Consider the following 26556-nt stretch of genomic DNA (forward strand, 5'->3'; position numbering starts at 1 on the left):
AATCTAATACACTATGACCAATAATAAGACCACTATGAAGACCTTCTTATCTCCTGTAATATGACCAATGATAAGACCACCATGAGGACCTTCTTAAATCTAGTATACTATGACCAATAATAAGACCACTATGAAGACCTTCTTATCTCCTGTAATATGACCAATGATAAGACCACTCTGAGGACCTCTTGATCTCGTGTAATATGACCAATGATAAGACCACTATGAGGACCTTCTTAAATCTAATACACTATGACCAATAATAAGACCACTATGAAGACCTTCTTATCTCCTGTAATATGACCAATGATAAGACCACCATGAGGACCTTCTTAAATCTAGTATACTATGACCAATAATAAGACCACTATGAAGACCTTCTTATCTCCTGTAATATGACCAATGATAAGACCACTCTGAGGACCTCTTGATCTCGTGTAATATGACCAATGATAAGACCACTATGAGGACCTTCTTAAATCTAATACACTATGACCAATAATAAGACCACTATGAAGACCTTCTTATCTCCTGTAATATGACCAATGATAAGACCACTATGAGGACCTTCTTTAGTCTAATACACTATGACATAATAAGACCACTCTGAGGACCTCTTGATCTCATGTAATATGACCAATAATAAAACCACCATGAGGACCTTCTTAAATCTAATATACTATGACCAATAATAAGACCACTATGAGGATCTTCTTGATCTTATGTAATATGACCAATAATAAAACCACTATGAGGACCTTCTTAAATCTTATTTACTATGACCAGTACTAAGACCACTATGAAGACCTTCTTATCTCCTGTAATATGACCCATAATAAGACAACTATGAAGACTTTCTTGGTCTCCTATAATATAACCAGTACTAAGACCACTATAAGGACCTTCTTAATCTCATGTAATATGACCCATAAAAAGACCACTAGCACTTGGCATCAATGATGGCAGGCATTGTGTCACATTACTATTTTGGGACGAGGACCCCATTTAATATGTGGGAACTGAGGACCTTAATCTCATGGTGACCGGACCACTAGCACTTGCCTGGCACCAGTGATGGCAGGCATTACCACATAATACTTTAGGACTAGGACCTACTTTAATAGTTTCAAAAATTCCTTGCCAGAGAGATATACAGTCTTCAGATACATAAATGGGCCCTTGTGACAGTGAGAAATATTTTGAACTTGTGTAAAATTTCAAATTTTAGCAATGCACAGTTGTCATCTTTTCCCCCCAATTGGTTTAATTCTTTACCAAAATGACAGGCCTATTGCCTCTTACTGAAGAAAAATCCCTGTATCATAGCTTTAACAATGTTCACAACTGAAATATTTATCTCTTTTATAAATTTTTCAAATGTCCTACTGTCAGAAACAAAAGAATTTAATGGATGGAGGTACCAGAGACAGTGGTTTATTTGGAAGATAGACGAACCAAAATTGTGATTTTTCTTAATTACCTCAGTTTCCTGCAATGTAGTATCTTTGCATTATTATTCTGTATTATTTGGAACATGTCAATCTTTTTGTTTGGACAAAATTATTCATCAGTTTGAATTTTGTGTAAAGTCCGAGTCTTGTACACAAATAGTTTTAGGAATCCAAGGTCAGATTAGATTTTTTTCCCTTGCTTGACTAGTTTGATGCATTTAGGACTGTTGTTAAATATTTGCTAGGAATCATTTTGTCATTACTTAAACAAACCATCTCAAAAATCGTATTATCGCCACTTTGCCAAGACTGTTGGTCACATCAGCATTGTGCTTTCACAAAAAGACATGATGTCTAGTTGGTCTCATTGACATTGTGCTGTCACAGAAAGATATCTTAGGATGTCTAGTTGGTCCTATCAGCATTGTAATTTCATGAAAAGACATGATGTCTGGTTGGTCTCACCAGCATTGTGCTGTCACAAAAAGATATGATGTCTAGTTGGTCCTATCAGCATTTTACTGTCACAAAAAGACATGATGTCTAATTGGTCCTAAAAGGAAATGGTTGAATCTGATATACAATGTAGGCGCCATGGCAGCCATATTAAAAATCTACTTATTGTTATCCCTTCAAAATTAAGAGTCATCTCAGCATGGAGTTTTCACAAGAAGACTCCTTATAATATCTTGTTGGTTGTAAATTAAGTACATCCAGTATGGCCACCATGGTGGCCATCTTAAAAATATTGTTATTGCTAATTCTCTTAAATTGAAAATCATTTTGGCATGAGGTTACATCAGAAGAGTTCTCATAGTGTCTATATTGCCCTAAAGGATACATTAGAAACTGACCCTTAATATTACCATCATGGTGGCCATCTTGAAAATGTGATCTTTACTCTTCCTAAATGGAAGGCTACATGAACATGCTTTTTTTTTTTACTAACACTTCTAAAAATGCTGCCAATTATACTTGAAATGGGGCTGCCATGATGACTGTCTTCAATATCTTGCTGTGCCTGTTCCACCTTAATGGATGGGTAACATTGACATGGATTTTCACCAAACGACTTCTAATGATGTTTACTTTGTTGCAAGTAAACATGGTGGCATCTCAGATCTGACATGCGATATGTCCCAGCACTGCAGTTAATTTGAAAATCTTGATATCATTGAAGAATATCAGATATGGTTTCAGCACTTAGCTGTTAAAAGGAAGAAATGGTCTTGAATTCCTGTAAATTCTTTTCTGTAGGGTGTCAGTCCTTGTGAGGGATTTGGGCAGGGAAATTTGTCTGTATTCAGCAGAATAAAGATAACAGATAATAATATTAATAACTTATTAATATCTCTGCATTAATTGTCATGAGGATTACAAAAAAATCTAATGGAGAACACTCAATAAGCTGTATTAGAGTGAGGATGGTTTGATCATTGGATAAAGCTACCTCCAATTAAAATGTATCAAAGAGTTCACAAAGTGTGGAGTGGGGATTGTGTGTCTTATTACTGAGCATGGTCTTATTACTGAGAATGGAGTGTGGAGTGGGGATTGGGGTGTCTTATTACCAATCATGGTCTTATTACCCAGTACTGAGTATGGACTTGTTACTTTCTACGGATACTTGTATTGGTAGGAGCTTGTATGGACATATTATATTCAGCTTTGTAATTATTGCATGTCTTTTTAAGTTTTATTCAGTTTTCATGACACCTATTTACAGAAGCTGACAGATATGGTAAGATAGACTATTGACTATTATATGCAGTCTGAAACTCTGTACAAAATGAAAATTGTTTGCACATGATTTTGAGCAGTCTCATGTTTGTAATATGATAGAAAAGTGCCGATAATGAACTTGGTTCATGACAATTAATATTAAGAATGATTCAATTTTAATGGAATGGAAACTTGTCGAGCTGATTTTATATCAGTTTTGCACATTTTTGCATTTTGTCAGAAAAACTATGCCTGTAAACCATGCCTAAAACCCATATGTAAAATATATTTTGATATAAAGTGTCCTTTTCTGTTGATTTGTATTTCTTTGATAAGATTGCACACTAAAATATTATCATAAGAAGGAAAGCATAAGGTGGAATTTTAATTGCTTAAAAATCATGTAATGAATGTTATAGAAAAGTAGATATTTATTCAAGAAATATTAAAAAACCACAACAAAGTTTATTCCTGCATTGTTTAAAATATTGTGAATAAGGTATTTAATTACTGTTCACTTTCTATTCTTGAACTCAGTTTTTGAAGGTTTATGAATATAGGAGGTACCTTATGAATAACAAAAAGGGTTGGGCTTGAAAATCTACTGCATTATTTTAATGTATTCAATTTATTTATCTTTGCAGTTTTATAAAAGATTGTGTTATTCCTAGAATCGTGCACCTTTGAATAAATCCTTACAACTACAAAGAATAGTTTTTTTAGCATGTCACAGTGCAAAATGAATTACTATGAAACAAAGACAGTAAAATAATGAATGAGTTCCTTGGATAACATAGTTGTGTAGATGAATTATGGGTGGTTTGTATTTATTTATTCAAAGCTATCTAGGTACAGTAGTAATCATGGTGATTGACTTGGTGTGGTAGCAGGAATGTCCTTACTGCTACAGATAATAATTTCTTGCCATGTCACGATGCAAAATGAATTACTGTGCTAAAAACAAAGATAATAGAACAATGAAAGAGTTCCTAGATAGTATAAATGGACCAGTTTGAACTTAATAATTTAGCCATGCAGATGGTTGTCAGGATGAATTGTGGGTGGATTGTATTCATTTATTCAAAACTACATAGGAACAGTAGTAGGCATGGTTGCGTAAAATTGTTCTCTGATCAGTAAAGTAAGTTTACATTATTTTAAGATGGGACCTTTTTGGAGAAGCTGTCAATAGTTGCCTTGACATTTTTATATCAGATTATAATCACTGATAATTAGAAACATTGCTCAAAACATGTGAAAACCTTTTGGGACAGAGTTTAGTAGGCTGTCTAAAATTATAGCATAATCTGTCTTAATTAATTTTGAGTTCAGTGTTGTGTTCATTCATCATTGAAAGCTTTTCACACTTGTAGTGATTTTTGGTGTAACATATTTTCACTGTGTGGTCATAAATAGAAACTAACTTTTAGAATTAACATTAATATAGCGTGAAGGTTTTTAATTGAATTATATCATTATCTTTATTTATTTCGACCAATATTTAAATTTAATATTTAATAAGGTTTAAAATGGTAAATAAATATTTGAGGAGTTCAAAAATAAATATGACAATTTAAGGTATCAGCTTCATATTGATATTGTCCTGCTGTTTAGTCCATATTATTCATCTGTCAGTACATTCTGTCAAAAGACAGCTCCTAGTGTAGGAATAATATATTTGTTGTTATAATCACTAAAACCTGTTTTCTGTAATATCATGTTATATTTATAGTTTACATACTAATTTGTAACACAAACCTTCACAAAACATGGTATGGCCAGTTCCAATGAAATTAAAACATTTTTTTTAAATTCCTGGTTACAATACTCATATCAACTAATGGACTATACCAGCAAAACCCTTGTCCAAGTCTATATGGTTATGCTATGGGCATGCATAGGATTTGAAGTGTGAATTTAGTGAAAATAAACAACCACTATACACTAATCCAACAATTTTAATGAGTTTAATGGTGTAAAATCTATTATTTTACTGTATTATAGGAAAGGTCTTGCAAAGTTCAGTATATAAAATTGCCACCTGATAATGGTGTAGAATCTCTTATTTTACTGTACTATAGGAAAGGTCTTACAAAGTTCAGTATCTGATTACATGGTGTTTGTTTTGTAATCATATCATTATATGTTTTTTATCTTGTAGGTGTTGTCTAATGTTGTAAAGCGCTTAGAGCTTCTAAAGATTAGGCGCTATACAAAGTCCTCATTATTATTATTATTATTATCTAAAATTGCCACCTGATTGTTTATTGTTTTCAGATGAACTCTGACGCTATGTGCTTATATATAGCACTCCCTTGCTATAAGATTCTTCATTATAACACCATCCCTGTATAAGATGGATATGATCCTGGATCCCATTTCATTATGAAGTCATATATCTGTGTGTTTGGTTTTTGGATTTTTAACGTAGCTTTAACATTTTGAGACATATTGGTATGATGTCTGCAGTGTGGCAGTTTATAGTGATGTCTAGCACTTGTGCGTCATGCCACAGACATGTGGCATCATCTCCCACCCAGTCACATTGTCCTGACACCAGACCGAAAAGGTCCTGACATTAACCGTTTAATGCTGAGTGCCAAACGAGACAGCTGCTAGAACTATTTGAATAAGTCTTTGGTATGACTTAGCTTGGGTTTGAACCCGCAGCCTCCTGCACCCGAGGCAGATGCTGAAACCACTTAGGTCACTGGAGTGGATATATATATAAATATAATGTACTTCATTATAAGGCAATCTCTGTATAATTCATTATAATCTTTGGCTTCCGTGCATGACATTATAATGCTGCAAAGTCTAAACTGTTCTTATTTTCAGGTCTAAATGCCAGAGCATGTTAACTCTCAATAGGTGTCTCATTTTATTATGAGACGACAATGCTTGAAGTGTAAATATAGAATCTTGAAAAAGGTTTTGAAAGATTTAAATTATGGTGAAATTGTCAAGTTGTTGCATATTTGGAGCATCAAACTTAAGGACATGGTTAGACTTGAGTATTATGCAGAATTGATTTAAGCCCAGTCTAATGACAAATTAATGTTAAGCCAGTCAGATGACATATATTGATTAAGGGTGATCAAATTACATATATTAATTCTGAATCAACGTCCAAAAGAAAACTGAAGCTGCTACAGTATGGCAAAAAAAAGGCGTGTTTCTTGTTGGATGGCACTCCCGACCCCTTGTAAAAAAATATATATAGATATAAAAAATAAAAAAAATAAAAAAATTCCCGAAATTAATTTGTGATCTAGTTTAGCCTAGTACATATACATATATATATATATATATATATATATATATATATATATATATATATATATATATATATATATATATATAATGCTTAGAAATTATTTGTTTTGTAAATCACTGCCTACCTACCCTAATTTTATCAGTGTTATAGGAAATAAACATTTTTGGGGGGGCTAATCCAGATGGGAAGATCTGGCTGCTTCATGGAGAAAGAAATAGTTTGGAATTTATTCGGATAAATATGCAGATGCTGATTCCATTCAGATTTTTTGATCATGTAAAGAATGAAATAGAAGGTGTGCTTCAGCTGCACATACTCTTTTGTTGTATGGTGGTTGCTTTCCTCCTGATTCTATGCGGTATTTTTGATCCAACAGGGCAATAGGTATGATATATGCCTATGCTAGCTTCCATGGGTATGATATCTGTCCATGCCAGCATTCATGGGTGTGATATCTGACAATGCCAGCATTCATGGGTGTGATATCTGTCCATGCCAGCGTTCATGTGTGTGATATCTGCCCATGCCAGCATTCATGTGTGTGATATCTGACAATGCCAGCATTTATGGGTGTGATATTTGCCCATGCCAGCATTCATGGGTGTGATATCTGCTCATGCCAACATTCATGGGTGTGATTTCTGTCCATGTCAGCATTCATGGATGTGATATTTGCCCATACCATCATTCATGGGTATTATATCTGCCCATGCCAGCTTTTGGTCAGCTGCCTCATTGCTTCCTTGCAAAGGCACTTAACTCCCATTTCCTCCATATGCTATGGGCAAACAACATGTTAAACCAACCAATCAAAATAAACAGTGCAATGAAAAAGAATAAATAGTTGTGCAGAAACTACTGCAGACTGTCAGTAGAATTGATTTTTGAGGTCTCATAGGACAGGTGGTCTCACAAAAGAGGTAGACTTGCACAGATTAATCTGTACTTTGAACAGTTATTATTTATTGTTACTGTTATTATGACAGCAAAATTAAAATTTCCCATATATAAATATAATACACCTAGGCCACTTCAAAGACCAACTCTTGATATAAAAAAATAATAATGGAGAAAGCAGTGAGTAATAATTTACTCATGCAAATATAACTTTTGCCTTTTATAACAAATGCAACTGTTGATTATAAACAGAATTTACCTGTATTGTCAAATTTTTCAGGCTTTTCTCGTTTAAAATCAGGTCAGTACGAATTCAAGGTGCCATATATACTTGTGAGTCAGATCCAGCTGCTGACTGCATAGAATAAGAATGCCATTGCATAATGTAGGGGCAGATCTGGGTCTATACAGTTTATCACTATTAATCTAGAATATATAATGGCAGATCACGGTCTATGTTGTTTGCAGTTGGACCCAATTTATATGCAAGTATATATGGTAAATGATTCAATCAGAATTTATAACCTGAGTGTGTACGTCCTTTGTGCAGGGGTGGCAAAATCTTACCTTACTGATACCATACAAATGCTATTTTCCGATGTCAAACAGTTTATAAATTTATTATTGCTTGTGTATCCATTTTCTTAAAACCACTTGCCTTTTCAGCTACAGAACTTTGTAAGTGTGATACTCGTGATGACTCTTATCAATGAAATGTATATGCTGTTGTATAAATCAGGTCCAACTGCAAATGACACAGACCCTGATCTGCCATTGCATAATATGCAAGCATATCAGGATTCTACTGATTACTCCTAATAAACTACATAGACCCAGATCCACTGGCACATCATGTGACAAAAAAGATGAGTCTTGATCTATTTCTATCTTCCATCAGATGTATCTCTACTTGTATATGCGTAGACACATTTCTCCATACCATTCATAATTAAGACTTGAACTAATTAACCAAGATTTTCAACTCCTGTATTATATATGCATCCTTATCAGTTGATCCAACTGCAAATTGCACAAAGCCAGGTCTGAGTCCATGAAGTTTGTTAGGAGTAATCAGTAGGAAAAACATTGTAGACCCTGACCTGAAAAATAATGCAAAATATACAAAACAAATAGTATTACATGATTTGAAACACATTATATTTGGCTTGTACCAACCTGGAAATAAAACGAAAGTGAAGTAAGTAGCACTAGAATTCAGTAGTTTAATAAATCCATGACTACATCTATATTATAATAATGAAATCCATGACTTCATATATATTATAATAATGAAATTCATGACTTCATCTATATTATAATAATGAAATCCATGACTTCATCTATATTATAATAATGAAATCCATGACTTCATATATATTATAATAATGAAATCCATGACTTCATCTATATTATAATAATGAAATCTATGACTACATCTATATTATAATAATGAAATACATGACTACATCTATATTATAACAATGAAATCCATGACTACATCTATATTATAATAATGAAATCCATGACTACATCTATATTATAATAATGAAATCCATGACTACATCTATATTATAATAATGAAATACATGACTACATCTATATTATAATAATGAAATCCATGACTACATCTATATTATAATAATGAAATCCATGACTACATCTATATTATAATAATGAAATCCATGACTACATCTATATTATAATAATGAAATACATGACTTCATATATATTATAATAATGAAATACATGACTACATCTATATTATAATAATGAAATCCATGACTTCATCTATATTATAATAATGAAATACATGACTACATCTATATTATAATAATGAAATACATGACTACATCTATATTATAATAATGAAATCTATGACTTCATCTATATTATAATAATGAAATCTATGACTACATCTATATTATAATAATGAAATACATGACTTCATCTATATTATAACAATGAAATCCATGACTTCATCTATATTATAATAATGAAATCCATGACTTCATCTATATTATAATAATGAAATCCATGACTACATCTATATTATAATAAAGAAATCCATGACTACATCTATATTATAATAATGAAATACATGACTACATCTATATTATAATAATGAAATCCATGACTTCATCTATATTATAATAATGAAATCTATGACTACATCTATATTATAATAATGAAATACATGACTACATCTATATTATAACAATGAAATCCATGACTTCATATATATTATAATAATGAAATCCATGACTTCATCTATATTATAATAATGAAATCTATGACTACATCTATATTATAATAATGAAATACATGACTACATCTATATTATAACAATGAAATCCATGACTACATCTATATTATAATAATGAAATCCATGACTACATCTATATTATAATAATGAAATACATGACTACATCTATATTATAATAATGAAATACATGACTACATCTATATTATAATAATGAAATCCATGACTATATCTGTATTATAATTATAAAATTCATGACTACCCCTGTATTATAATAATGAAATACATGACTACATCTATATTATAATAATGAAATACATGACTACATCTATATTATAATAATGAAATACATGACTACATCTATATTATAATAATGAAATCCATGACTACATCTGTATTATAATAATGAAATACATGACTACATCTATATTATAATAATGAAATTCATGACTACATCTATATTATAATAATGAAATCCATGACTACATCTGTATTATAATTATAAAATTCATGACTACCCCTGTATTATAAGGACTACAGTATATTGAGTACTTCATAGTGAGGGAACACCATACATTATTTCCTTACAGCTGTTACTTTTGCTAGACTTAATTGGCCTGAAAACAGACATCTAAGCTTAGACTCGTCATTTAACTTGAATTGCCTTACTTATCACTACATTGTGTAACCTGTATTTGGAGACTTAATGATTCATCAATAAAATTATGCTGACTTGCTGATCACACACGTATAACCTGTCCTGGAGACTTTGACTTGTCAATGAAATTATGTTGACACACTCAATACATTTATAACTTATTTTGGGAGACACATTTCAGTAAGGAATTCATGTCTAAAATTTTGATGAATCAATCAATTCTTGACTTTTGTCACCATTGCACAAAGGGTCTTTTGTGGACAAATGCACATAGTTTCTGCTTCAAGTTCAGTTTTGTTGCAGCAAGTTATTTTAAAAATTGCACATGATTCCGTTCACATGATTCAGTTATATCTTTGCTAAAAAAATAAAATAAATATTTTTAGATTTTAACATTTATTTTTATTTCCTTCTTTGTATGCTTTTGTCCAGCTGTTTGATGATCACAATTCACTGAGTTTTCAATGCACCCTTTAACTTCTGGCTTTGAGTTGAAGCAAAGAAATTATTGATATATGGTGTAACTGGATGGATATATACAATCTATAGTGTATTAATGTATAGCTATAAACAATCTATAGTGTATTAATGTATAGATATAAACAATCTATAGTGTATTAATGTATAGATGTAAACAATTTATAGTGTATTAATGTATAGATATAAACAATCTATAGTTTATTAATGTTTAGATATATACAATCTGTAGTGTATTAATGTATAAACAATCTATCGTGTATTAATGTATAGATATATACAATCTATAGTGTATTAATGTATTGCTATATACAATCTATAGTGTATTAATGTATAGATATAAACAATCTATTGTGTATTAATGTACAGTGTGTATATATATATATATATATATATATATATATATATATATATATATATATATATATACAATCTATAGTGTATTAATGTATAGCTATATACAATCTATAGTGCATTCATGTATAGATATAAACAGTCTATAGTGTATCAATGTATAGATATAAACAATCTATAGTGTATTAATGTATATATATATATATATAAATATATATATATATATATATACACAATCTATAGTGTATTAATGTATAGATATATACAATCTATAGTGTGTTAATGTATAGATATATACAATCTGTAGTGCATTAATATATAAAAGTATGTTTGGGTTGATCACATTTTCATGAGTGCAAAACATTATTCTTTGATATGAACGGAATCTTTTAAATGCATATACAGTCAGCTCCACTTAAATGCATATCGCTTAATTGCATAGATCACTTAAGTGCATAGCGAAAGTATGGTCCCATTTTACACTGTAAATACACATGAATTCCGCTTAAATGCATATTCCGTTTGTATGCATAGCTTGGGTCCAGTCCCGAGACTATGCATATAAGCGTAGTTGACTATACTTTGGATTGCTTTGCAGTACATAGTTATTAAACTTTATGGTACAAGTACTTGTCAAATAGCCCAGTTTTTGAAAAGAAATAATTGTTTAACAGTAAACACCACTGTAATTATAGTTTGGTGAAAAAACATTGGATACAATTTGGGGTAAAAATTACAATCTGTGACACATTAGACAGGTGTTAGTCACCCAACAGCTTGAATTCAAGATTTAAATGAGTAATGTTGACTGCTAACTAGAAGTATCTCCAAGGTGTGTGTGTGTGTGTGTGTGTGTGTGTGTGTGTGTGTGTGTCCATTTAGCAGACTAATCCTGTTTCATTTTTATACAACAACAGAACATCAGTATCCAGTATTCTAAACTTTCTTTGTGGATTACTTGCACTTCACATAAAGAAGGCTATTGATTGTAGCTAGAAAGGTCCAATGACAGCATGACTATGACTAAAAGAAGGCTATTGATTGTAGCTAGAAAGGTCCAATGACATGGTGACTATGACTAAAAGAAGGCTGTTGATTGTATTGTAGACTAGATAGGTCCAATGACATGGTGACTGTGACTGAAAGAAGGCTGTTGATTGTAGACTTGAAAGGTCCAATGGCAGCATGACTGTGACTGAAAGAAGGCTGTTGATTGTAGACTTGAAAGGTCCAGTGGCAGCATGACTATGACTAAAAGAAGGCTGTTGATTGTAGCTAGAAAGGTCAAATGGCATGGTGACTATGACTAAAAGAAGGCTGTTGATTGTAGCTAGAAAGGTCCAATGACAGCATGACTATGACTAAAAGAAGGCTGTTGATTGTAGCTAGAAAGGTCCAATGGCAGCATGACTATGACTAAAAGAAGGCTGTTGATTGTATTGTAGACTAGATAGGTCCAATGACATGGTGACTGTGACTGAAAGAAGGCTGTTGATTGTAGACTTGAAAGGTCCAATGGCAGCATGACTGTGACTGAAAGAAGGCTGTTGATTGTAGACTTGAAAGGTCCAGTGGCAGCATGACTGTGACTGAAATAAGGCTGTTGATTGTAGACTAGAAAGGTCCAATGGCATGGTGACTGTGACTGAAAAGCTATTTATCATGGACTCGATTGGTCTAATGCCAGGGGGGCTGTGACTGAAATAAGGATGGCTTGTGCTTGGCATAGCAAGTGATATTGATTTTGGACTCTAAAGGGCCGATGCCAGGGTCACTGCGACTGACAGAATGATGGCTTTCGATTGACATACATAGGGATATTGATTTTGGACTAAAAGCTTCCAATGGCAAGGTGACTAGGACTGAAAGAAGACTAATGATTTTGGACTCAAAAGGTCCATTGGCATTGTGCCTATGACTGAATGAAGGTTTAATGGCATTGTGACTGTAACTGAAAGAAGGCTATTGATTTTGGACTCAAAAGGTTCAATGGAAGTGTGACTAACTGAAAGAAGGAAAATTGTTTCCGCACAGCATTAGTTGTACACAGAGCTGGACCAGAGCTTGGGGATGACTTGCATTAGGGGTAAAATAGAAACCTCAGGGTGTTTGTTTAAAATGTCTTAGGTCAGTGTCACTGTGGCTGAAAAAGGAACAATGTTTATGGTGTACTACATTTATTTCTTGACTATATCTACCTGGAACAAAGTTGGTAAATGTCTTGCTAAGAAAGAAGCCAATGATTTTGTCAAAAGGTCAAAGGTTACAGTTGCTGTGACTCATAGAAAAGAGGGGTCTTAGATAATGACTTTTGTTTGGGAGAAACGAGAAAGTTCCTTGACCAAATCTCGTTGATGGTTTGCACAAGTTAATAAAGTTACCTGTACATTTTGAAGACTAAGGTTGGGAATGATGGTCATGGTTTGTGAAATATAAAAATAAAGTTTTTTGCACAGTAAGTTTATTTCAGGACTGCATACAGTATGTTGTCCAAATGAAAAAACAAAATTTTTGAGAACCATTGGGAGTCATCCATCTTCAGTTAGTGTTATGTACAGAAGTCTTAAAGATGGGGTGGGTGTGTACCATTCACAGTACTCTTATTGCACATTGTTGAACTTTTTGGACTAAGTCTTGGACTTTTTAGACAAAACCTTTGTAAGCATGTTAAAGCAATATCACTTGGTACACAGATATGAAATTTAACTGGCTTATTTGTATTAATTTGCAGATGACCTAAACATATTTTCAGGTCATTACAGCAATTTTGCCCATCATTTTAAAGATTTGTAATCTTCTTGGATTTTTTTGCTTTTGTGGCTAAAACTCAATTAGCAAATCCACTTGAGGTAAACAAATGAAATATGACATGCATATTTATTTGCATAATTTGATACCTTTGGGCCATTAGAACCAATGTTTAAACATTTTATGCATTTTTAAATTTTTTCTTGTGGTCTGACATTTTGTGTTTGCAGTGTCTTATAAACGCAAATCTAGATTATTTTTTTTTATGTTCAAAAAGCCAAGTGAGTTTATGGTACATTATAGCCCTGTGTCTTGTATGTATCATTTGTCCACGTTGCTATTTTTCAACTTCTTTTATAAATTCACTTGGCCAGTTTCTGTCAAGCTAGGAAGAAGTGTTTCTTATAGCATGTTCTACAAAAAAATTGGGGTGGTTCTTTTTAGAAGAAAGGGCTTTTTGTAGAAACCTGAATGAAAAAGCAATTGTTAACTTCTTATCCAGAGTGGTTCTGTTTCAGGAAAACTTGGTAGAAGGTGTTGAATGGAAAAGCGATTGTTAACTTATTATCCAGAGTGGTTCTGTTTGAGGAAAACTTGGTAGAGGGTGTTGTTAGCACATGCTCTATCATATTTATGCCTGGTGTACCTATCACAGCAACATGTGGCTTCCTTAGCAACCAGCTGGAAAGCCTATTTTCAACTTTATCGCTAGAATGGTTGATCCAGATTTTTTATATCAAAACTGGCAGATATTTTGGGTCGGACATGCTTTGCTCTATCAGATGTTTGTTTTGTGTGCCTCCCTTAATAACAGTGTGTCTTCCATGACAAATAAATGCCAGCATCACGGAATGACATTAGTTGTCATGGAATGCAGGAGATGTGCTTTTGATTAAAAAGCTTAATTAGTTTTGTAGTGTAGAGTCTACTTGTAGTTGAAAATGTATAATACAAAGGTGTAAGAACATCAATCCTTTGTTTCAACATCCGTAGGGCTAACTATGTAGTTGCCAGTCCGAGGTCATTGTTTCCTCAATTTTCTTAGTATCCTCCACCTCAGTCACCACATTATGCAATCATTAGAGCTGTTGAGTGTGTTCTAAAGCTGAAAATTGATATGAATTTGTTTTATCACTAGTTGATGCATGAATCCATATGTTCCCTTCTGTTCAAAAGTGTGTTGTATCATTAGTTGATGTGTGAATCCATATGTTCCCTTCTGTTCAAAAGTGTGTTGTGTCATTAGTTGATGTGTGAATTCATATGTTCCATTATGTTCAAAAGTGTGTTGTATCATTTATTGATGCATAAATCCATGTTTCCTTCTGTTCAAAAGTGTGTTGTATCATTAGTTGATGTGTGAATCCATACGTTCCCTTCTGTTCAAAAGTGTGTTGTATCATTTATTGATGCATGAATCCATATGTTCCATTCTGTTCTCAACTTCATGAGTAGCAAATTGATTGACATTATGTCTGGACAGGATATTATGTAGAGGAAAAGAATATTGGGACAATAAAAAGTTTTGTATGACATTTTTAAACATTCTAAGGTAGACAACAATTGCTGCATCACAATTTTATACAGGTATTTTCCATCTCTAATGTTATTTAAACATGGGTAATAATCTATGGAAAAATACCTCTTGGGTAACATGCATATTGTAATCTGAAGCTAATGAAGTAAGTGGAGAGAGAGATGACTTTTTTTGTTACTGACTTTATAATCAGACTGTGACCTTGTTATGGTAGGATCTACTGACTCCAAGGATGAGGAGAAGGGTGGACAGACTGTGTGGGATAATGAAGAAGAAGGGGTGGCCTACAGTTACTCTTTCTTCCACTTCATGCTGGGACTGGCCTCTCTGTATGTCATGATGACCATCACCAACTGGTTTAGGTGAGTAGTAATACCTGGGACTTTAAGTTAATTGTGTTTTAGGTTAGATTGACCACTCGGTATGATATGATGACCATCACCAACTGGTTTAGGTGAGTAGTAATACCTAGGACTTTATGTTAATTGTGTTTTAGGTTTGATTGGCGACTCGGTATGATATGATGACCATCACCAACTGGTTTAGGTGAGTAGTAATACCTAGGACTTTATGTTAATTGTGTTTTAGGTTAGATTGACCACTCGGTATGATATGATGACCATCACCAACTGGTTTAGGTGAGTAGTAATACCTGGGACTTTATGTTAATTGTGTTTTAGGTTAGATTGACCACTCGGTATGATATGATGACCATCACCAACTGGTTTAGGTGAGTAGTAATACCTAGGACTTTATGTTAATTGTGTTTTAGGTTTGATTGTCGACTCGGTATGATATGATGACCATCACCAACTGGTTTAGGTGAGTAGTAATACCTAGGACTTTATGTTAATTGTGTTTTAGGTTAGTTTGACCACTCGGTATGATATGATGACCATCACCAACTGGTTTAGGTGAGTAGTAATACCTGGGACTTTATGTTAATTGTGTTTTAGGTTAGATTGACCACTCGGTATGATATGATGACCATCACCAACTGGTTTAGGTGAGTAGTAATACCTAGGACTTTATGTTAATTGTATTTTAGGTTAGATTGACCACTCGGTATGATATGATGACCATCACCAACTGGTTTAGGTGAGTAGTAATACCTAGGACTTTATGTTAATTGTGTTTTAGGTTTGATTGGCGACTCGGTATGATATGATGACCATCAATAACTGGTTGAAGTAAGCTCAGATCCCTAGGGGTCCAAAGCATTCAAATTTTAACTTGAGAGAGAAATTCTTAAATTCTGAAATGTCCAAGTCACTGGAAAGCCACACATATACTTTATAGTTTTGTTTTTTGCCTCCCTGATATTTCATCACAAATTATTAACAAAGTATGCTTCTGAGCATTATGATTCCTTTTCTGTTTTCTTGAAAATGAACCAGGCGCTTATTAGAAAACAATACTTTTTAAACATTCTTTGAAATATCAATTCATTTTATGATTTTATCTTATAAGTAAGATTTTGGAAGAAATTACATTTCTTTCCACAATATATATATATATATATATATATATAGTATTTCATGAATCATGATCAGCAGTTATGAACACAATATATAATTCAGTAAAATAAATATTTTTATTACTGTAATCTCCCAGCTTTTAAAAAAACTCTTTTTGTAATAAGCACATTTCGGTGTAGTAAATGGCATTGTTTACTTTGAACATGTTGAGACATACAGAGTTCTGTCATGATGAAAATGAATTATTTTTATTTCCTTATGCAAAAAGACTATTCTTGCAGTATTGCACAAGTATTTTCAATGCCAGTAAATTAAGATTTGTGTGTGAATACCAGTCAGTTAAAATGTTGTGAATCCCAGTCAATTCAAACATTGTAAATACCAGTAAATTCAAACATTGTAAATACCAGTAAATTCAAACATTGTAAATACCAGTAAATTCAAACATTGTAAATACCAGTGAATTCAAACATTGTAAATACCAGTGAATTCAAACATTGTAAATACCAGTAAATTCAAACATTGTAAATACCAGTAAATTCAAACATTGTAAATACCAGTGAATTCAAACATTGTAAATACCAGTAAATTCAAACATTGTAAATACCAGTAAATTCAAACATTGTAAATACCAGTAAATTCAAACATTGTAAATACCAGTAAATTCAAACATTGTAAATACCAGTGAATTCAAACATTGTAAATACCAGTAAATTCAAACATTGTAAATACCAGTAAATTCAAACATTGTAAATACCAGTAAATTCAAAAATTTTTAGTAAGCAAGATAAATTAAAGCTGTTAAGTCTTTGGCTCATTGTAAAAGTTTGATAATTATGGTTGTACTGAACTTAATGGTGGTATCTTTAACTAAACTAATTAATACAATTACCTAATTCCTTTACTATTTGGCTGATTAATTTGTGTATTAAATATTAAGTTATGTGCTTACATATATATTTTCATTAATACGTAAAATAGTGCCCCCAAAATCATGAACAAAAGCAAAAGTATGAAAAGTAAAACATTTTTTCTGACCTGATTGGTAAATTAAAAATCATTAATTAAAGTTTCTGTTGGAGGCAACTCAGTGAATATAGTTAATAAGATTCAGTATTTTAGAACTGTGATATAAACAACTGTGGAAATAAAAAACTACTTTTCCGAATTGCTGTCTCAGTTGAAAAATCAAAGACAACATTACATTATATGGTAAAAGGCTTGAATTGTAATGACAATGAAATTTTAGGGAGCCCATTCACTAGACATTGTTTCACAGGATCATTTATCAACTTTGATACTGGTGCAAATAAATGATATTTACATGTGTACAAATGCAGTTTCTGTGGTACCAAGCATTGGATGATATCAGTACCATAATGGCAGGATGTCATACGAAAAAAATATGGCTCAAATCTTTAAAACTATAATGGATAGGTATGTAGGTGTCCATTGGTAATTTGTTTCACAAAGAATTGTCTTTTCTGTTTAGCTGTCTTTATGCCATGTTGACACAAGAGGCACGCATTTCTATTTTAAATGTGTTAATCATTTAAACAGGCAAATAGGAGACAGATTTTATTACCTCTGTCTCATTCTTTATAGCGGCATTATGACTTACAGATAATTTCACTCAGTTTTAAAAAAAAAAAAAAAATTCCACTCAATATTTTCTAAGGATAAACCAAGAATGATTATCATTTAGAATGGGATTATTGCCAGTTCTATTGTGTTCTTAAGCAAGTTATTAACAGTGCTTGCTGTAGTTGAACTTACCTGTAAAAACAGTAATCAGGTACAAGCATTAGCTTGTGAGGTTGGGATGGGCAAACCCTTGTAGAGAGGGCAGGGAGGTAATTAACTTGCTTCCTTTCCAAACAAAAAGACAGACATACTCCCATTTTCTGTTTTACTTCTCGCTATTAAACATTTGAATAAGTTTTAAAGTTATTATTTGATCTCCAGAAGACTTTTACTTCTCACTCTTAAACATTTGGATAAGTTTTAAAGTTATTATTTGATCTCACTATTAAAGATTTGGATAAGTTTTAAAGTTATTATTTGATCTCACTATTAAACATTTGGATAAGTTTTAAAGTTATTATTTGATCTCACTATTAAAGATTTGGATAAGTTTTAAAGTTATTGTTTGATCTCACTATTAAACATTTGGATAAGTTTTAAAGTTATTATTTGATCTCACTATTAAACATTTGGATAAGGGGCCCCGAGTGGCTGAGTGGTCTAAAGCACTCTTCGTTACGGATCACTGCCATCTCACCTCTGTCTGCGGCGGTTCGAGTCTAAGATTCAGCCAATGTGGGCATGTGAGAAAGCTTGCCAGTAGCTTCTTGTGGGTCAGTGGTTCTTTCCGGGTTTTCCGGGTTCTTCCTCCACCATTAATACTGGCCGCCATGTATAGCCTATCGTGCTGAAAAATGGCGTTAAACCCCACAACAAACATTTGGATAAGTTTTAAAGTTATTATTGGATCTCTGGAAGACTTAACCTTCTTTCCTTACTTTTTTTTTTTTCAGCCCAAGCTCTGATTTCAGTACACTGAACGCGAACATGGCAGCTGTGTGGGTCAAAATGGCATCTAGCTGGCTTTGCATTTTGCTGTATGCGTGGACACTGGTTGCGCCTGTTATCCTGCGCAATCGTGAATTCAGTTAAAAGAAGACAGCATAAATTGGGTCATTTTTTGTGCAGCCTGTGTAAGAGATACAACATCAGTCTGGTTTGCATTATATTTAAAAATGATCTGATCTGAATTATATGAAATTATTTTTAAAAAGTGTTATTAATGTGCACTTATCCACGTAAATTTAATCTGAAATTGTTTCTTACTATATATTGTGGTTTCTTTACCATAGCACCACTCAGTATAACACCATTCTCATTATAATGCAAATATGGACATGGATTCCATTGTTTATTTGAATTAAGTTTCCACATTTACTCAGTTTATTTGAATTTAGTTCTTGAGAACAGAGAAAGGTGAACAAAGTCTGCAACAGGTAAATGATTAGGCAGCAGTACTTGTATTTATGTATATGTAAGAAAGCAATCCTCCCTTTGGGCAAAGAGTGTACCTGAAGATAGTACCTGGAGAAAGTCATGCATTCAACTGAAATGGGTAGGGGGTTCTTTTCAGTTCATATCAAGCACCTAACTGCTGTAAATTTCCTGTTGTAAGTTTCCATTCCTCTTCCTCTTTTCTCAGTCAGTGCATCAGTTTAACATTGGGATTTTTTTTATGGAATGAAATTGTTGAATGCACATCACCAGTTATTAGTTAAGAGTACATGTTTGGATTCAACCCGAAAAATGTGATAGGATTTGAGTACAATCTAGAAATAGGTTAAATGTTTGACACTAAAGTCTAGCTTATGTGAGACCATTTACTTCTGTAATTTTTTAATTAGTTATACACTTGTTTAGTTTGTTAGTCTTGTAATCGTTTGCACTATGGGTAGTGAGTGACTAATTATTGTACAGGAACTAAACCAGTCTTCAGGTGGGGGAATAAAATATAAGTGTTAAATGTTTTGAAATGCACACATTGGGTTGTAAATGGATTTTATTATTTTTCCATGATACATTTCATAAACGTCAATCTATATAATATAGTTGACAAGAAAATATTTACATTTATTTTGATATCCTCTATTTATTTTCCTTATGGCAAAAGAGCATATGGACCCTTGGTGCGAGGCTATGTTATTTGCTGCAGACTATGGGAATCCCCTGTATAGCAGCATGAGGAGCAAGAAAATGCTGCAAAACACCCTTTTTCAAGGCTACCAAAAAATTCTTTCTTTACAATGAATGGAACATACGTGTTTTGAAGAAATTATTTTTTTTAAAATAATTACATTAAGTTCAATGGAAATGAATTTTTAGTTTGATCTCTCCCCACTTTAGTTTAGTTTGTTTTGTAGTTATTTGTATGATGCACAGTCAGCGGCCACTGGTTTAGTTTGTCTTGAATATCTTCTTTTTAATCTGGTTTGCACTGACTGATATACATACATTTTATTTTTCCAGATATTTTAGGCAGTGTTGTTAATGTAAACATAAACAGAATTTTTTTTTCTTATAAGTTTTATGTCAGAGTTTTTGAAAAAGTTTTGATCACAACCTGGTTTGTAGATTAGACAGGTGTTTTGCAGAAAACATTAGAATCATTACATTTGCAATTTGGTTTTAGGATTTTGTATTTTGAGATATTTTATTCCAGTTGTCTGTCCTTTTGGTTAGGAATTTTTGTACTTTGTTTTCATGGCACTATAAGATATAAATCAAACTTTCATAAGTGTACCATGTACAGAATGTACGTGTTTGCTCTCTGCTTAAATATCCACATGGTAAACTTTCTGGAAATGTTTTGCGAGCAAGTTAATTGTACCCTGTGGAAATGTAAATATGATATATGTTAAATACCATCGACAATATTGTCTGAAACAATGTTTATATTGTTAAACATCCTTTACAGTAATCTGTATACAGTGGTCCACCTCTTATACGCCACCACTTCTGCACCAGGAAAGTGGCCGTATAAGACAGGTGGTTTTTCGAGAAGGGGACTATATTTGTGACAAGTATATGCACGTAGTAAGAAAGTTAGACCATAGTGGCCATCTTAGAAATATTATTGCTATTCATTCTGAACAGAAAGGGTTTTCGCCTAAAAACCTGTGGTGTCTAGTTGATCCTAAGTGATAATGTTGCTGATCTAATGCCCAATATGGCGACCATGGCAGCCATCTTTATATATTGCTGTCAGTACTCTTTCATAATTGATAGCCATAGCAAGATGGGGTTTTGACTTAAAGACTTCTTATGGTGTCTAGTTGGTCCCAAATTAAACAGGTTTCGATCTAATGTCCAATGTGGCCACCACAGCAGAAAGTCATTGTTGATAAAGGGTTTCTGCAAGAAGACATTTTATGATGTCTGGTTGGTCCAAAATAAAATGCTGCTGCTCGCAAAGCCAGTATCCATCTTGAAAACGTTATTGGTACTCTTCCAAAATGGTTGGGGTTTTCACTAAAAGACATCTGTGATTTCTAGTTGGACCTAAATGAAAGTTGTGCCAGTGTGATGTCCATTATCTCTACAGCAGCTATCTTGGAAAAGTTTTATCACTACCAGTCCTGAATGGAAATACATACTGACATTCTGTTTTCACAAGAAGACTTCTTATAGTATCTAGCTGGTTCTAGGTGAAAATGCTGCTGCTTGTACATCCAATATATTTGCCCCAGGAGTCATCTGGAAAATCTTATTATTTCTTTTGAATGGGTGGTCGTATCAGCATGGGGTATTTGCAGAAAGACTTCTGAGGATGTCTAGTTGAATCTAAATGAAAATGGTGCTGATCAATGGACTAGTATCATCACCTCAGCATCCATCTAGAAAATTGTGTTATAGCTACTGGTGCAAATTGTTTAATCACTTGGACTTCAGCAAATTTCATGTAAGCCAACATTTTCTGAACTTTACATATTAAATTATAAATATGTTTCCTCAATGTTTTAGCAGTTCAGTTGAGTCTAGCAAGATTTGTGATCATGATTTAGTTGAATATTCTACATTGCTTTATTGTTGTATGTTGTACACCCAACTTTGAACAGTATATTGCATAAAATAAATCCATTATATATCCAGTTCTCTTGAAGTTAGAACAGTATAGACCCAGATCTACTGTTGTACAATGGACTGGCACATCCAGTGTCTTTGCAGCTCAGTTGAACTTAAAACAAGGTAGACCCAGTTCTAATGTTGTATAACGGACTGGCAGGTCCAGTATCTATTTTGCTTACTTGAAAGAACCATATAGACTGGGATATGATTTTACATAATGGACTGGCAGACGCAGTATCTATTCAGTTTACCCGAAAGAACAGTATGAACCCATAGCTGATGTATGATGGAATAGCAGATGCAGTATCTGTTCAGTTTACCCAAAAGAACAGTATGAACCCATAGCTGATGTATGATGGAATAGCAGATGCAGTATCTGTTCAGTTTACCTGAAAGAACAGTATGAACCCATAGCTGATGTATGATGGAATAGCAGATACAGTATCTGTTCTTCTTACTTGAAGTTACAAGAGGGTAGACTCTGATCTGAAGTTTTATAATGAAATGACAGATCCAGTGTCTAACTGTTCAAATGAAGTTTTAGATAACACACTGTAGACTCTGATCTACCAGCACATTCTCCACTGTTTGCAGTTAGAGGCATGTGATCCACAAACAGATATTGACATCAGTTAAGTTTGTCTTGCATGTGAAGCAGTTACAAAATGTGATTAATCTTTTTTATATGGCATTTTTGTTGTGTTTGTGTCTACATTGTTCTTTTGTAGTTAGATCTGTTTTTCTTGTGCTTGCATTTAGTCATTAAACTTTTCGTATGTATTTATTATGGAGGGTATTAATTATAATGCTAAAAGAGGTCGCACTTATATACTTTGTGTAGTCAGGTGCCTTTGTGTTTGGAATGTACTTCAGTGGATTAGATTCAAAACAACATTCAACAGAATTCATGTTGTACTGATATATCTCTGCTTGCCTGATACTTTATGACAGAGGAATTGGAATAATGTAATTGTTTATTTACCCGTGTAAACAAATTTTTACTTATCTTTCACTTGAATTTGTATGTTGTCAAAACTTTTATTACAGTAAGATTACATCATATTATTACTATCTTCTCAACAAATGAAAATGATTTTTGAATTGTCTAAGAGAAATTCTAAACAATATTTTGAGCAGAGTGAAAATGCAGTTAATATTTTGTGCTGTGTTGGAATTATAAAGCAAAACATTAATCTGTTGTTGCATACTGTTGTAACAGCTGTGACTTAAAATTGTGTTATCTTCATTTTCTCTTTGTTTTGCACATTTTTGAGATATTAAACTAAATGAAATATCTTTCCAAGTCTGTTTTGTCTGAAATTATTTAGAAGACAAATGTTGATAATATTTTCAGTAAATTCTTCACCCTCCATCCACCAGAGTATTAACTCCACTTACTCGCTTTCCATACACCGAAGTCCTAAGCCCACTCACTATAGTAATAACAGACGTATGTAGTTAATTTTTCTCTTCAGAGTAGTAAAACCTGTCTTTAGCAGAGACCAGTCCTTCTGCAAACATAAAATGGTTTCTGAAGACAGGTGATTACTTTCTTCAAATTCCTTCTCTTCCTCAACTTCTATATACTCCTCCTCCTCCACTTTCTCCTCCTCGACTCCTTTTCCTCTTCTTCCTCGACTATCTATACCGACTAGACTTGTCGATTCCAACTGCTCTGTTATCTCACTTCCATCTCCCCTCTTAGATACTCAGGACTTAACTGAACCGAAGTTCTCTACCCCAAAAGCTTCCTCTGAAAACAAGGACAGTACAATATTTTCCTTAGCCCTCTCATTTCACACTACACCCAGCCGGGCAGCCTATCATCATATAACGGCTATTAAATTTTTTGGGTCTCACATTCATTCACATTGAAATACGTGTACATTCTTGTATGTAAAGCAACATTGTAATAAAAGCATGGTATCAATTACTTCTCATACATATATCAATAAATTACGTCACATCAGTACATATTCCTAATCCCATCATACTAAATGATATCACAGCAATTAGATGCATTTCTTTACATTAACTCGTACAAAGTACACAAATATTCAAATATCAATGCTCTGATATATCCATATAGCAATATTAACTAATCTTACACACTTCAACCATTTTCCAAATTCATAATTTAAGCATGTGTAAAATCTAATGTATCACATGATTAAATGCACTAGTTTGCTATGAAGTAACCTTATAGCGAATTACAAAATTAATTCTAATCACAGCTAACAATCTATATAATTCTCAACATAATACTCAAGCTCATTTCTCAAATATGCATGTAAATTAAACACTACAAAGGTAATTCTACATACAAAACGATCCTAGTAATTAAGTATACATGCTACACATAATTACTATTACAATACCATAATATTCTGCAAAAACATTCGAGCAAATAACTTGATGACTTTACGAAGCTTTGTCTTTTCTTAGAATCTTTTAATGCCAAATTATGAGTGGCTTCCTCGGAGTAACCCTGTATTGCTCAGCAATCAATACACGACTTATGAGCTGGGCCTGAGCAAATGTGACACCATAATTACTCTACATGTATATATTTTTTTTCATTTATAGTTCTTGTCAAAATATTACATTCATTCATCGAAAAGTTGAAAGACTTTCTTTTGAAGTTTATGTATAGCCTTGTATAATATGAATGGCAATGTTAAGTAACGTAATACATACTTAAGCTGTCCATAAATTATAAAGCTTGAAAACATGTAATACATTTATTTAAAGCCAAAAGCTAAAAATCTACCTGACCAATGACATGAATGATAAATTAATCAGCTCAGTAAGCAAAAGGAGATAACAAGCATGGTTAGATGAACTCTTGATAGATCTTTGACTGAGGTACTTTCAGCATGGTGTTAAGGATTCAGATAAAATTGATAAAGAAGTAAAGAATACAAACCATTACAGTAACTGTAGAATTAACTAATTCAGTTATTACACTTTTAAACTCCACTGATAAATAATTTACTGCCACACCCGACTCACTACAGGGCTAACATGGTGGGTAGATATGACAATATTGGCATTGTGTGAGTTTTCATAACATTTGAGTTAAATGTGCATCCATCATTGTTTCATAAATGGAATGGAAAGGGATTTAGATGATTGTGGCACTTCAGTGACATCATACAAGAGAACAAAAGTTAATTTCAGACAAAAAGATATTTATAACACTTCAATAAAGATGCAGATTTTCAAATTACAGTACATTTCATAAAAATAAGCAGTAACTGATTTGAAAAGACAGATCAGGACATATCAGGAGATTTTCAAACTTTGGTCATGAGTTTTGACCTTAGAAGGGGAAGAATTTTCATTGACCTGATGTTTAGCATGCAAATGGACACAAATTACAACTACTGAATGAATGTACATTTTTCTAATTATTACAATATGCTCACGTTATCAGGTCAGTCCTTGCACAATAATTTCATTTATACACTTATATGTACCCTTATGCATTTTTAGCCTTTTTTAGGAGATCATTGCTGGTTTATTTAGTTGGCAGCAATCATCCTAGTTAATCTTAATACTTAGGAGATACAGTACTGTTACTAGATCAAAATATCTCTTCAGTCAGCATTGGTGTCTGCATTGGAATGTAGCATTGTCAGTCCAACTCTACCGAGTCCACCTAAGAAGTTGAAATTATTTCCCCAGGTGGATAGATTCAGATTGCTGACTGCAGCCAAAACTACTCGGGACTGGTACTGTCTGGGTCTAATGTTTTAATGACAGTAAGATTCTCCACGTGATGTACAAGCACATTCATTATATCATTACACCCTTTGTAATTTTAAGCCTAATTTGCAGACACAATCATCATCATCACTATCTTTAATAACAATCCCAAAAAATCTGGAAAATGATTATAACTTATTAGTGTTAGTGACAGAGACAAAGTCCTCATTCACCTCATGTTTTATGGATTACAATGGCAATTGGTAATCTGTATTTTATTGTGGTTTATATTCATGTTTACAAAGGATTCAATCTGGTCCATCGCATTGTTATCAGTGTT

General features: G+C 32.9%; 1 protein-coding gene across 4 annotated transcripts in view; it reads left to right on the plus strand.

The window, feature by feature from the left end:
* Window positions 1-23811, plus strand: part of LOC149771183 (serine incorporator 1-like) — a 66239-nt gene extending 42428 nt beyond the window's left edge. The window contains exons 11-14 of one of the 4 annotated variants that reach the window (XM_089948761.1): window positions 3178-3192; window positions 7628-7648; window positions 15596-15743; window positions 19397-23811. In XM_089948761.1, coding sequence (XP_089804887.1) covers window positions 3178-3192; window positions 7628-7648; window positions 15596-15743; window positions 19397-19535 — 323 coding nt within the window. In that variant the 3' untranslated portion in view covers window positions 19536-23811. The remainder of the gene's footprint in view (window positions 1-3177; window positions 3193-7627; window positions 7649-15595; window positions 15744-19396) is intronic. The other 3 variants (XM_089948763.1, XM_089948762.1, XM_089948764.1) reach the window with 3 other exon arrangements.
* The last annotated feature ends 2745 nt before the right edge of the window (window positions 23812-26556 follow it).

The sequence above is a fragment of the Sinohyriopsis cumingii genome, unplaced genomic scaffold (assembly GCF_028554795.1).
Source record: "Sinohyriopsis cumingii isolate HCF-2022 unplaced genomic scaffold, ASM2855479v2 utg002074l, whole genome shotgun sequence".
Lineage (NCBI taxonomy): Eukaryota > Metazoa > Mollusca > Bivalvia > Unionida > Unionidae > Sinohyriopsis > Sinohyriopsis cumingii.